Below are 13,001 nucleotides of genomic sequence, written 5' to 3'. Positions count from 1 at the left end.
GGTAAAGGCTTAATAAATAATGGATTGGTAGATGGATCGACAGATGGACATTTATACCAGTAATAATATTAAGAGGCTAGAGAAGGGACAATGGGAATCTTTCAGATAAATAAAATCTGATTTGAGATTCAGTGTTGAGAGGCCTGTAAAAGGATAGCACAGACTCTTTCTAAATTTAGAGTGTGGTGGCTGAGAAGCAGAACTTAGTGAGGAGGTATGCTCTGTTGTTTCTGTGAGTCTGCCCAAGAAAGACACATTGAGACCAGAGTCCTTCAGGTGAACTAGGGAACACAAGCAAAAATGCTGAGGAGCTAGAAGTGAGATGCAGCCATATCTGAGCAGCAGTTGGGGCCAGCAAAGCTTGAGATCACCTAAGGAGAAAATCCTGAGGAGAAAACAATCATCTTAAAGACTGAGATACTTCTATGTGCATTAGCAGTTGTGTTAGCAATAGTGAAGGTGCTACTACCACACCCTATGGCGTGAACACTTTACCATTTTCTCACAGTGTTAGCAGTGTTGTGCTTTTTCCTGATTTTTCTATGGAAACCAAAGAAAACATGTAACTCAGGACGGTCACTTCTGTCCTGTATATTGTGATTAATGTATCTACTTGAGGTTCAGAACTGTGGGTGTCAGGTGGTGCTGGGTTAGGCGAAGGCCCTGGCCACCATACCAGGGCAACAGAGGCAGGTTCGCCTCACCTTCTCTCAGAGCTGTTGTCCAGGTTCCTTGACACTGCATGCTAGTGAGGCCGGAGCTCAGTGTTAAGAATCCAGTCAGAAGACCACTCCTGACGTCGCTGACTTAGTAAGTGCTGCCAGCTGTGTGTCAGCCTGGCCTGGGTGCTAACGGTGTGCTCTCTCGCTGCTCGCTCCAGGAGGCAGATGTCATGGAGGAGGTAGAAATGATGGTGGAGAGCCTCCTGGACGTGCTCTTGCAGACTCTGCTCACCATCATGAGCAAATCGCACGCTCAGGAGGCGGTAAGAGGGCAGCGGTGCCCGCAGTGCACAGCCGAGATCACTGTTAGTAACTAACATTCAGGTTTTCTTGCTTTCTTTTCTAACCTGGGGCTCCTCCACACCAACCCCCACCTCCTCATTGCACCACCTCCATCTCCACCTCCCTTCCTGCATGGTTGTCAGCATGCTGCCTTCTTCCCTTTTTGCACCTGGTTCCCATCTCCACTCTGAAAGCTCTAGGTTCATAGTCCCAGAAATTTACTATAGAGTTGATGCAGGGAATGCTTCTTGTCCTGTTTCTCTGCACACTGTCTCTGTTGGCCTTTGCTTTTATGCCAACTCATTTTCTATTGTGTAGAATGGAGCAGAGATGTAGTAAGAGATTGAAGGTGAAAAATAGACTTTTCCTTACAGGAGCAGGTTCTCCTAAATGTTGTGCACTAGCAGAATAATCTTCTTAGAATTAGGTTGTATCTACAGATTAGTTGTTTTTGTCTACAATGTTTGTATCCAAATATCTAGCATCCGGAAAACTGTGATGAGGTAGAGTTGCACTGATTTTACTGGACAGAAGAGAAGTGGCCTGCAGAGGCTTCTCAGAAGAGGCAGAGAGACAGCCCCCACTCCTGTACCCAGAGTGGACTTCTTAACCCTGATGTTAGAACTCCATTAACAGATTGCATGGATTCTTCCAGTTGGCAGGTGGGAGATTACAGTGATTTCTTTGAAGTGAGTCCTCTGTGGGAGTAAGCCAAGCTCCAGCATGCTAGAGAGAGCAGAGAGCAGACATGTGTTCTGAAGCACTGGGTTTAGAAAGAATGTCTGTTCCCTTGGGAGCTCCTATTGAGGGCACTCTGGCTGCAGGTAAAAACAATTGTGCCCTGCTATGTCCTGGTAACCTGTCCTATCCAACAACCACACAGTGCTTGCTGTGAGCCAAACTCTACTCTGTACCCTTTCATTTAGCAATATTAAATCACATAGATGTAGTGAAGATGATAATAACTGCATAATTTACCAAGCACACCTTTATGTACTGGACTTGTCCACTGAGAAGCTTTATATATATTCATTCCTCTGACCCTCATAACAAATCTATGAATTATGGCTTATTATGCCCATTTCTCAGATAAAACTGTGGTTCATATACATGTATATATATTCTGTGTATACATATGCTATAATAATTTTGTGTGTGTAGAAATTCTTTGAGAGACAATAAAATCTATTGTAAAATTTCCATGAGTTTAAAAACACTTGGTCAGCTGCCCCATGACAGAAATTGCCATAGGATGGTGAAAATCTTGAAGTCCTTAAAACAAGATTTTCTTCCATGTTACTGCAGTTGGAACTTAAAGAAATTTTAAAGATTCATTTTTTTATCCTCAGATTTTTTTCTTATCTTAAAGCCCCTAACGTCTTCTCATAAAGGTCAGTTTTGACTCCTCTGGTTTCCAGAAAGCTATGTTGACCTACTGTGTTCCATCTTCCTGGTCCAGTAACCATATATAAGCTCTGGGAGGTCCCCAAGAGATCCTTGTAGAAGGGCTACTCCAACCCAGTATGATGGGAAGAGCCCAAATTCTGCCCAGAAAAGGCCAAGTACCCTGTTCTGAAGAACCCCTTTAGACCTCAGTGTGGTGGCCTGGAAATATATAGTGACAATGGACTGTTTAGCCAGAAATTTCCTAGGAGAAAAATCTAGACTCTCTGTCTCACTTTGCAGTACTTCTTTGTTACAGGTTAAGGTTTTTCCATTAGCCCCATGCTGCAGAGGTCTTATTAAAACTCCCAAGCCCTTCAGACCTCTCTTTAGCAGAAAAGAAAACTCATTCTCAGGGCCAGAGTCCTCCCCTTCCCTTTCATGATCATTGGGGCCATTTCAGACCCTTCCTTCTCTCCTTGCCCTCTGTGGATTGGGGAAACACAGCCCTTGTGACTAGCTGTGCTGAGTGGTTTTTTTGGTTGATCCCCAGGGTGAGTATGTGTCCTGCCTTCTTTCACTGCTCCGCCAGATGTGTGACACCCATTACCAGCACCTCCTGGACAACTTCCAGAGCAAAGATGAACTCAAGGTGGGCAACAAACCTATCTCAAAACTGACTTTTGAGGAAAGGATGCATGCAGCTAAGACTCTCCAAGGGCTTTCCTCCTACCAGGGGGCAAGTGCAAGTGATCAGGACTGCCTAGGGTGAAGGGTTCACCAGCCCCCTTTACAACTGGGGATGTATGTGCTCCCAGAAGCTAAAAGCCAGCAATGTTCTTAGACAGATTCTATTTTTTTAATTTTTTATATTTTTAGACAGATTCTAGTAACACTAGCAAGTCTTCCCTGACTCCTAGCAGTCCTATGACTATTTGCCTCAGTGAGAGGCTGCTCTAGGTCGTAGTAGTCATCCACAAACCAGAACTCTTCCCTTTCTTATTGACTCAACAGTCACCTTATATTTTGCCCCTGCAAACCAGACTTTGCTGTTTAATAGCTATAATTATAATAATGATGATGACTTTTCTTCATTAGCATGTATTTCTGGAAGTGCCCTATAGAAAGCAAAAGTGAGCAGTGCCCATTGGCTACCAGATTCAGGATCTAGACCACTGGGGCAGATAGTGCAGAAAAATGGGCCCATGATCCACAAAACAGAAGAACATTCCCAAGCTTCATGTGGTATTAGCTGTTGACAAACTTCTGGGGCTTGTCTTTGCTTTAGAATGCCCTACTCAATTCATCCCTGGATAAACAAACTATTGCAAATTTTAGTGGTATGCTCTGCCTCTATTCAGAACCAAGTCATTTGCATTTCATAGTAATGCATTACCCTTTTTTCATTTTTATGACCTTTATTAATCATATTGTATCAGTTAATAAGTATTATGTGTCACTTTCTAGTATCTGGTCTTGCCTGCCTTTCCACAGACATGGAGCTCTGCAGATTGTTGTCATTAACTCGTTTCAGTAAGGTCAGACTGTCTTCTTGGAGGGATGAGTTGACAGCCCTTGAAGTGAACCAAAAGTTAGCCAGAGACCAAAGCAGTGCTTGAGCTGGGTTGTAGAGCCTGAAAATCCAGTGTTAGCTATTCTAGATTATTTTCATCCTTTGTGTTTTCTACTAACTGATTCACAATCAGAAGCTTAGGCTGTCATCATTCTCTTACTTTTTATTTACAAGTTTATTTTTATAACAGCAATATGTATACATATTTTTTATTGTAAATTTATTCTTCATTTATTGAAAGCCTGCTATATGTAAGCATTATACCCAGACCTTATGGGTTTTTAAATTTTAATTCTAGTATAGTTTAATATACAGTGAATATGTATACATACTCTTAAAAGCCAAAAGCATGTTACAAAGCTTATAACATGAAATGGTTGTTCCCTGGTTCAGCCTCATATCAAGTTTCTATTCTCCAAAAAGCAGTCACTTTGAATAGCAAAAGCTGTTCTTTAAACTTCTACTGCCATTTTAAATTTTAACTGGTAGTTATTATCTATTTTCGTATTCCCATGGAAAATGAGAGTGACTCTCCTGTATCATTCCTCTCTCACACACAAGTCTTTCCTCTCATTCTTCCAATATAGTTTGCATACATTTTTGTTTAAATCGGCAATCGACTTCTTTATTACAGCTAGGTAAATACTGTGGCAGGCCAGCTGCTACACTATTACACTTCCTTTCTTATAAAACTTATTGGTTTTTTCCTGGAATTATTTGCCTCTTTTGTTATTTGCACATTTTTTGTTTTCTTTTGATTTTCAAATCTGGCTAGGATTTCTTCTTTTCCCTTTCTGTAATAAACCTCTTCTTCCAGCTTTCCCCAAGATCAGATCTGTCAGATACTGTCCAGTCACTTTTTCTTTTCCTAGAAACTTGCCCTGTTTTTATTTATTTCAGTCTCTAACTTTCATGTTAGAGACTTTCCTCCTACTAGAGACTTTTTTTTCGTTGTTCCTTTTTTTAAATATAAATTTATTTTTTATTGGTGTTCAATTTGCCAACATACAGAGTAACACCCAGTGCTCATCCCGTCAAGTGGCCCCCTCAGTGCCCGTCACCCATTCACCCCCACCCCCCGCCCTCCTCCCCCTCCACCACCCCTAGTTCGTTTCCCAGAGTTAGGAGTCTTTATGTTCTGTCTCCCTTCTGATATTTCCCACACATTTCTTCTCCCTTCCCTTATATTCCCTTTCACTATTATTTATATTCCCCAAAAGAATGAGAACATATAATGTTTGTCCTTCTCCGATTGACTTATTTCACTCAGCATAATACCCTCCAGTTCCATCCACATTGAAGCAAATGGTGGGTATTTGTCATTTCTAATGGCTGAGTAATATTCCATTGTATACATAAACCACATCTTCTTTATCCATTCATCTTTTGAATATTAGTCTATGTCTAAAGTGAGGCACTCTGGTGCTAATGAGAAGCGCTTTGTGTATGTGTATCTGTGTGCAGGCCTTCCCTGTAGCTGACTGAAAAAAGTCTGATCAGAGCCTCCTCTAATCTCTGTATCAACTAGTCTGTGCTCTTGGACTTGTCTGTTTCCTGAGAAAAAGAATCCTTTTCCCTTCCTAGGAATGGAATAGCCCACCAATATTTTGGGATCAAATAGCAAAAAGAGGCTGGGAACCTTCCAGCTCAGCAGGTGAACTTTCTCTCAATGCCTATTTTCATTTTGGTATCTCAGCCCTTACCTGTTGCTATATCCTTGAGAACAGATCCTCAGTGATCAACTACTCCAGAAAGCAGCCCTCAGTCTTCTGACAGGATGGGGAAAGCCTGGTCACCCAAGGACATGAGATGAGAAGAGATGACAGAAGAGGTCTTGGGAGACTGTAAATCAGTCTTCCTGTTTTCAGCCTTCATATCCCAGTCCCACAGAGGTACTTAGTGATGCCTGCAGTTTCTGAGATTCTTGCTTCCTGTTGCTGTCACTTCCCAAGGCTGTTGGCTATCATCTTTCTCAAGTATATTAAGTCAGTAACATACAAGCTTTCAAAATGTATTCACCTCAAAAAAAAAATGTATTCACCTCTTCTCATTACTGTGTTCTTATTTCCTGTTTCCTTTGTCTCTGTGGGTATATATTTATTACTTGACTGTCATTTTAGAGGATTTGAGCTGAAACAGATGAGGGACATATGCAGTCCACCACACCAAATATAGAGTTCAGCACATTTATTCTTTTTTTATCACAGCATTATTGATATATAATTTGCATACCATAAAATTTATACTTTTAAACGGTACAATTCAGTGTCTCTGATTATATCCATCTTAAAAGACTTCTCACAAAATAACAAGATCAAGTTAATAATTTATAACTTCCCACAAAGAAAAGCCCAAGAGCATATGGCTTAATTGGTGCATGCTACCAGATTTTTAAAGAAGAATTAATACCAATCCTTTACAAGCTCTCAAAAAAAATAGAAGAGGAGAGAACGCTTCCCAACTCATTTTATGAGGTCCATATTACCCTGACATGAAAACGAAAGGCAGACATCACAAGAAAAGCAAACTATAAATCAATATCCCTTATAAACATATAAGTGCAGCATACTAGCAAACTGAATCCAGGAACGTAGTAAAAGAAGTATACACCATGATTATGTGGGATTGATCCCAGAAGTGCAAGATTTGCTTAACATGCGGTAATTAATCAACATAATACACCATTAAATAGAATAAAAGACAAAAACAAGACCATCATAATGAATATTTTAAAAAAAACATTTTTTTAAATCCATCCACCAAACTTTCATGATAAAAATCATTCAAAAACTAGAAATAGAAAGGAATTTCTTTAGATTGATAAAGGGCATCTATGAAAAATTATTAACATCATAGTTAATAACAAAAGACTGAATGCTTTCCTCTTAAGATCAGAAACAAGAGAAAGACAGATAGCTGGTCTAGCCACTTACACTCATTATATTAGAGGATCTAGCTGGAGCAATTTGGCACGAAGTTGGACAGGAAGAAGTAAAACTATTTATATCCTCAGATGACATGATTTTGAATACAGAAAATCCTAAGACATTCATAAAAACACTATTGGAAGTAATAAGTTCAGCAAATTTTCACAATATATAATTAATATACAAAAATCAATTATATTTCTTGGCAATATTCCTTCCTTCAAAAAGGAAATTAAGAGGAAAATTCCATTTATAATAGTATAAAAACACAAAATAGATAGGAAAGGAAATTTAAAAAGACCTAAATAAGTGGAAAGACACCCCATGTTAATAGATAGGAAAACTTAATATTATTAAGAGGACAGTACTTCACAGAGTGATGGACAGGTTTGATACAAGACCTCTCAAAGTTTCAGCTGCCTTTTTGTAGATATTGACAATCTGATCTTTAATTCATAGAGGAATGAAAGGGACTCAGAATAGCCAAACAATCTTGAAAAAGAAAAAATTGGAGGATTCACACTTCTAGTTTCAAAACTTACGAAATAATGGTAATCAGAATTGGTGCTTGCATAAAAATAGACATAAAGATCAATGGAATTGGATTGAGAGTCTAGAAATAAACCTTTATATTTACACTCAGTTGATTTTCATAATATTATCAAGACAATACAAAGAGTAAAGAAGTCTTTTCAGCAAATGATGAACAACTTAATATCTAACCTCTACCTTATACCATATGAAAAAAACAGCTGGAAAGGGATTGTAGACCTAAATGTAAGAGCTAAACTATAAACCTCTTAGAAGGAAACAAAAGTGTATCTTAAAAAAAAAAAGTGTATCTTTATGTCCCTTGATTTAGCAATGATTTCTTAGTTATGACACCGAAAGCACAAGCAAGAAAAGAAAAAATCGATGTTAGATTTCATCAAAATTACTATATTTCAAAGGATGCCAACAAGAAAGTGAAGACAACTCACAGAATGGAAGAAAATATTGGCAAATCATGTATCTAATAAAGAACTTGCATGAAAAATATATAAATAACTCTTACAACTCAAGAATGAAAAAGCAACTTGGTTTAAGAATGGGCAAAGTACTCCTAACTCTGGGAAACGAACTAGGGGTGGTGGAAGGGGAGGAGGGCGGGGGGTGGGGGTGAGTGGGTGACGGGCACTAAGGGGGCCACTTGACGGGATGAGCACTGGGTGTTATTCTATATGTTGGTAAATTGAACACCAATAAAAATTATTTTATTAAAAAAAGAATGGGCAAAGTATTTTAATAGACATTTCCCCAAAGAAGATACATAAACAGTCAAAACACACATGAAAAGATGCTCAACATCATTAGTCATTAGGGAAATGAAAATCAAAACTGCAATAAGATACCACTTCACACTGAAAGTGGATATCATCAAAAAGACAAATATTCGTACTAATTCTAGTTTAAATATTTGGTGGAATTCACCAGTGAAGCCATCTGGTCATGCACTTTTCTTTGTGTGAAGATTTTAAATTATTAATTTGATCTCTTCACTTATGATAGGTCTCTTCAGATTTTGTTTAGTTTTAAATGAATTTTGATTGTATCTTTCTAAGAATCTGTCCATTTCATCTAAGTTATATAATTTGTTGGCATACATTTGTTTATAGTAGTCCCTTATAATCCTTTCTGGTTCTCTAACATTGGTAATTATTCCCTTCTTTCATCCCTAATTTTAGTAATTGAGTCATCTTTCTCGCTTTTGTTTTTCTTTTTTTTTTTTTTTTCTTGGTTTCTCAATTTTGTTGATCTTTTCAAAGAACCTATTTTTGGTTTTATTTTTTCCTCTATTTTTCTATCTCTGTATCACTTATTATTCCCTTCCTTCTGCTTGCTTTATGTTTAGTTTGCTCTTCTTTCTCTAGTTTCTTAAGGCATAAATTAAGTTATTGATTTGTGACCTCACTCTCTTTAATGTAGGCACTAAAGCTGTAAGTTTTAGCTTCATCCCATACATTTTGATTTGGTGTATTTTCATTTTTATTATTCTCAAAGTATTCCTGTTTTACTTATGCTTTGTTTTTTGACCATTGGTTACCTGGGATATATTGTTTAATTCACATATTTTTTTTACTTTTCCAAATTTCCTTGTGTTATTGATTTCTAACTCACTTCCATAATGGTTGGAAAACATGCTTTATATGAGTTTTAGTTCTTTTAAAATATAGTGAGGCTTTCTTTTGGACTAGCATCACGTCTGTCCTAGAGAAGAAAATGCATATATCCTTCTATGTATATCCTGCTACTGTTAAGGAGTGTCATATAGATGTTAAGTCTAGTTAGTTTATAGTATTTTTTAAGATTTCTTCTTCCTTGCTGATCTTCTATTTAGTTTTTTCTATACACAATTGAAAGTAGTATATTGGAGCCTCCAGCTATCATTGTTGAATTGTCTATTTTTCCTTCCTTTTAATTCTGTCAGGTTTTGCTTTATGTGTTTGAGGTTCTATTTTAAATGCATATGTGTTTATAATTAAGTCTTTCAGACATATTGGCTCTTTTGTCATAAAATGTCCCTTTTTGGTCTCTAATGACACTTTTTGTTAAAGTCTCTATTGTTTAAAATAGCCACACCAGTTCTATTTTGGGTGCATTTTTCATCATATATATTTCCTATCCTTTTACTTTTGATGTATTTATGTCTTTGAATCTAAAGTTATGTATCTTGTAGACCACATACAATTGGATCATGTGTATTTTTTTCCATCTTCCCATCTCTGCCTTTTGATTAGAATGTTTAATCCATTTATAATTAATATAATTACCAATAAGTTAGGATTTACACCTACCATTTTGCTGTTTTAAATCTGTCTTATATCTTCTTTCTTCCTCTATTTCTCTATTTCTGCCTTCTTTTATGTTTAATATTTTTAATTCCTTCATTGTTTCTGTTAGTGTATTTTTATAGTTATTTTCTTAGTAATTGCCCTGGGAATTATAATTAACATCTCAAAACAATCTACCAATTTCATTTAATAGTACACAAAAACTTCACTCCACTAAAGCTCCAATCCTTTCTCCCTTTTTTTGCTGTCTCTATCATATAAATTACATATTTATACCTTATAATCTCATCAACATAATTTTATAGTTATTGCTCTATGCAGTTGCCTTGTAAATCAAATAGGAAAAGAGTTACAAACTTACCTATATATTATCTTCTATATTTACCTGTAGAGCCATTTTTCCTAGTACTTTTTCTTTTTTCATATGGATTCAAGTTACTGTCTAGTGTCCTTTTATTTAAGTCTGAGACTCCCTTTAGTATTTCTTTTAGAGCAGTTCTATTAATAACAAATTCTCACAGTATTTTTTAAATCTGAGAATGTTTTAATTTCTTCTTCATTTTTTAATGATAGTTTTGCTGGATTTAAGATTCTTTATCGACATTATGTCAGTACTTTGAATATGGTATTCCACCACCTTTTGGCCTCCATCATATCTGCTTGTATGTCACCTATTATTATTGAGAATAATTTGTACATGATAAATTATTTTTCTCCTCTTGCTTTCAAGATTCTCTTTTTTATTTTTGACAATTGATAGTTTGACTATGTCTGTTTGTAAATTTCTTTGATTTTTTTTTCCTATTTGGAGTTCGTCGAACTATTTAGATGTGTAGATTAAAGGTTTTTTTCAAGTTTGAGAAGTTTTTAACCAATGTTTCTTCAAATATTTCTTCAAAATCTCTTCCTCTTTTTCTCTCATCTCTTTTTGACACTCCTATTATAATGTTTTTATACTTGGTGGTATCCCACAGGTCTCATGTTGTTTGTTTTTCTTCATTTTCTTTCTATTCCTCTGGATAATCTGACGTATCTTTTAAATTTGCTGCTTCTTTCTTCTGTCAGTTCAAAACTGTTGTTGAGCCCCTCTAGCAAGATTTACATTTCACTTATGGTGCTTTTAAAGTCTAAAATTTCTATATGATGCTTTTAAAATGATTTCTATCTATTCTATTGATATTCTCTATATGTTGAGATATTGTTCTTGTATTTCCCTTTAATTCTTTAGGCATGATTTCCTTTAATTCTGTGAGCATATTTAAAACATCTACTTTAAAGTTTTTTTCCCCAATAAGTCCAACATTTGAGCTACCTCAAGTAAAGTTTCTGTTGACTTCTTTTTTCCTGTGTATGGGTCATACTTCCATATTTAACTTCTTATCTTATAATTTTTTGTTAAAAACTGGACAATTTAAATAATTCAGCAACTCTGGAAATTATATCCCCCCCACCACATCCCAGGGGTTTTTACGTTTTATTGTTTTGTTGTTGTTATTAATATATATTTGGTTGCTTGTTTAGTGACTTTCTTGGACTAATTCTACAATGTCTATATTCTTTGTTGTGTCCAGCCACTGAGATCTTCTTTCTGTTAGCTCAGTGGTCAGCTAATACCTGGACAGAAATTTTCTAAAATGTCTTAAGTCAATAAGTCTTTGATACTTTGCTGAATGTCTGTATGTGTGTGTTGGGGCTCACCTTCAGTGCTCCAACAGCTTATATTACTGCCTTAGCTTTCACGTCCTGCTTTACAAAGAGCCTCAAAATCAGCCAGGATAAGAGATTACGCTTCTCAGGTCTTTCCTGGGAATATGCACAGCCCTAAACATGTGTGTGGACTTCTAGGTACCAAGGAGTATGTCAGAGCTTTTCAAAGTTCCCTAGAGATATCCCATTCCCCAGATTTTTCTTTTAATTCTTTTGGCAGTTTTCTTGATGCCCTAACAATATGGCTGCTTCATACGGCTAGAATCTTAAATTATTATGGCTGATTTTTTTTCCCATAAATACTCTAGGTAAAAAGCCTTCACTGAGTGAGCTCTGGGTCAGATCAAATAAGCCCTCTGAATGGAGACTTCCCAGGTTTCTGCCAGACAGATAGAAAAGTAGCAGTTTGGGGCGGGAGTTTTTTCAGGAGCTCACTACCACTGTGGTTGTGCAGTTGCTTATTTTCAAGGATACCATAGAGGTAGGAAGAGGATACCATAGAGGTAGGAAGAGGAAGAGTAATGAGACAAGCTAAAGTGCAACAAAGTTCACTATTTCTATTGAAATTCAACTATTTTTCTTGAATAACACTCCTTGGATTGTTTACAAATCTTTGCTTAACCTGACTTTGCCAGTATTCTCATTACTTCAATGAAGGAGCACATTATGGAGGTCTTTACTCTGCCATTCCTAAAATGCTTCTCCTGTCAATGTGTTCTTAACATCCAAGAAAGCAGGTTAAGATTTTATTTATTTATTTTAGAGAGAGAGCGCGCATGCAAGTGGGGGGAGGGGCAGAGAGAGAGAAGCAGAAACCAGGCTGAGCATGGAGCTCAATCTCAGGATCCTGAGATCATGACCTGAGCCAAAAATCAAGAGTTAGACACCTAACCGAGCCACCCCGGCACCCGCGCCAAAAGACAGGTTCTTATAGTCAGGTGCTCAAGGGTCATGGCCCAAATAAAGAGACTCACAAACCCAGTTGGATACCAGTTCTGCTGGCCTGTAGCCTTCTCTACACTTTGGGTTTTAGCTACTGGGCTTGGGGTATAGAACTGGCTCTGTTCTACCCAGTTTGGGTCTGCTCCCACCTGGCCTGATAGAGTGCCTAGATCTCACTTTCATGTAGGCCTCTAAAAAAAATAACTCACAACGGAAACCAGAATCTAACCCACTAGTCCCATCCATTCTCCTGGTCTAGAGGTCAGGAGAGCCCTGTAAAGGAAATGCATGCTATAGTGGTAGTGGTGTCTCACATCAGATTTTCCTGCTGGATCAGGAATTCCTGCTGAAGATTTTCTGTGTCTTCCGGAACCTGATGAAGATGAGTGTCTTCCCTCGGGACTGGATGGTGATGAGACTTCTTACAAGCAAGTGAGTGTGGAAGGGGCCTGCACCCAGCATCAACAGAGCTATTCTCAGACTAAGGAGAGAGTATGTATGTGCGTGTGTATATGTGTGGCAGAGAGAGAAAGCAAGACAGAGATCATTGTGAAGGCCATGGGGGCAGAGAAGACAGGGTAAATTTGAAAAATATTTGGAAGCATAATCAGATGGACACGACCATTTACCATAA

General features: G+C 37.4%; 1 protein-coding gene across 16 annotated transcripts in view; it reads left to right on the top strand.

The window, feature by feature from the left end:
* The window catches only part of DOCK3 (dedicator of cytokinesis 3), a 508,844-nt gene that overhangs the window by 440,707 nt on the left and 55,136 nt on the right, over window positions 1-13,001 (top strand). For 14 of the 16 annotated variants that reach the window (XM_025456001.3, XM_035702452.2, XM_035702451.2 and 11 more), the window contains 3 exons: window positions 881-1,027; window positions 2,941-3,039; window positions 12,705-12,799. In XM_025456001.3, coding sequence (XP_025311786.3) covers window positions 881-1,027; window positions 2,941-3,039; window positions 12,705-12,799 — 341 coding nt within the window. The remainder of the gene's footprint in view (window positions 1-880; window positions 1,028-2,940; window positions 3,040-12,704; window positions 12,800-13,001) is intronic. The other 2 variants (XM_035702450.2, XM_035702455.2) reach the window with 2 other exon arrangements.

Source organism: Canis lupus, chromosome 20 (assembly GCF_003254725.2).
Source record: "Canis lupus dingo isolate Sandy chromosome 20, ASM325472v2, whole genome shotgun sequence".
Classification (NCBI taxonomy): Eukaryota; Metazoa; Chordata; class Mammalia; order Carnivora; family Canidae; genus Canis; species Canis lupus.
Note: the sequence above shows the minus strand (reverse complement) of the source record. Positions and strands in the feature narration are given on the sequence as shown.